Source organism: Antrostomus carolinensis, unplaced genomic scaffold, assembly GCF_000700745.2.
Source record: "Antrostomus carolinensis isolate BGI_N321 unplaced genomic scaffold, ASM70074v2 scaffold17218, whole genome shotgun sequence".
In the NCBI taxonomy this organism is placed as follows: Eukaryota; Metazoa; Chordata; class Aves; order Caprimulgiformes; family Caprimulgidae; genus Antrostomus; species Antrostomus carolinensis.
In genome coordinates, this window is record NW_010335164.1 from 3,081 (window position 1) to 4,497 (window position 1,417).

General features: G+C 52.9%; 1 protein-coding gene across 1 annotated transcript in view; it reads right to left on the reverse strand.

Annotated features, from left to right (window-relative positions):
* Positions 1–728: 728 nt before the first annotated feature.
* The window catches only part of UBE2O (ubiquitin conjugating enzyme E2 O), a 28,969-nt gene continuing 28,280 nt past the window's right edge, over positions 729–1,417 (reverse strand). The window contains 3 exon segments of the mRNA XM_010174458.2: positions 729–998; positions 1,000–1,407; positions 1,409–1,417. The exon segment at positions 1,409–1,417 is cut by the window's right edge and continues 245 nt beyond it. Coding sequence (XP_010172760.1) covers positions 876–998; positions 1,000–1,407; positions 1,409–1,417 — 540 coding nt within the window. The 3' untranslated portion in view covers positions 729–875.

Below are 1,417 nucleotides of genomic sequence, written 5' to 3' on the forward strand. Positions count from 1 at the left end.
GTAGTGCTGTGTGACAGCCAGGATGGCTGGGAACGAAAGATGCGGGTACCTAAGCAAGTAACAAGGGCAGAACCCTGAATCCCATGTGTTTTTAGAAGACAGGCATGCATGGTGGGGAAAAGGAAGTTTGCCTTACCCTGGAGAAAAAGAAGTGGGGATGGTTAGAATTGCTTCGAGAAGACCAATCAGAAGTTGCAGAACTGGATGGAAACCCCACAGCACTACCAGGACAGCACAAGTGCTAAGGCAGAGCTCTGGTTCTGCCTACCAAGTCCTGATTGGAAGAAATTCATAGCTATCAGTGAACAACTAAGACTAGAGCAACTCTGTGTGGTGTAGACAACTTCAATGCAAATATAATCCAATGTCTAAGTACATATAAGCTGGGGTAGAGTTCATAAAACCCATGGTAACGCAGAGAAAAATGAAAGACTGGGAGGGCATCGCCCTTCACTTCCAGATGCCACAGCAATCACTTCTCCTGGTTTGAACCCCACCAGAACAAACTGCTGGGTGTAGCACTGGGTGGGAAGCGTCCTTGTGTGGAAAGGTGCCCCAAGATGAAAGTGCAGAGGGAACGTGGCTGCAAAGACTGCTTCTGTGCAGGTCTCAAATCTTACCATTGCAGGGTCAAACTCGCAAGAGGAGCATGTACATGGGACAGGGAGAAGGAAGAAGGGCTGGGGGTGAAGAGTTATTCATGCTTAGACAACCTTTCCTCAGAGGAGCAATCAGGCCTACCACCTTCTTTGTAACAAACCAAGCTGAGGCAGAAAAGCTGGAAGGAGAAGCCAGTTTACTGGTAACAGCATTTGCCAACTTCCTTTCTGCCGCTTCCCTTCTCCCCTGCACCTGCCTGTCCCTAACCCGCCGGTTTATTTGTCCTCTGTCCACTCTGGGATATTGGCCCCTGCTAAGGCAGCCCGGTACTGCTGCAAGACACCACGGATGCTTTTAATGAACCCCTTGGACAAAGGGAAGAGGGGGAACCCAATAAAAAACGTAGCCGCTCTCCTCTGGAAGGAAACTCCTGTAGCTCTTTCTCCTTTTCTTTGGTTTCACACTAGGCTGCGCGGCAGAGTCCTGGGCAGCCTTCCCCTCGTCCGTTCGGTCTCTGGCCAGGTCTAACCCCCTGGCTTGGCCTGTGCTCTCCGAGTCTGAGTACTGTTGGAGATCACCAGCGTTGGGCATTGAGGTTGTGAATTCAGACTCATCCAGCTCCTCCTTCCCGTCGAGCACAGAGTCAGAAAGCTCGGCAGCTGCCCCCTGCTCCGAGCTGCTGCCGTACTCCCCCAGCGATCCCGCATTGTCTCCTGGGCTCTCGGCCAGAGCGCCACAGGCAGAGAGAAGGGAGGCAGAATCCGCCCCGTTGGCCTGTTCATGGCTCCGCTCCACCAGCTCGTTTGTCCCCCGCCCG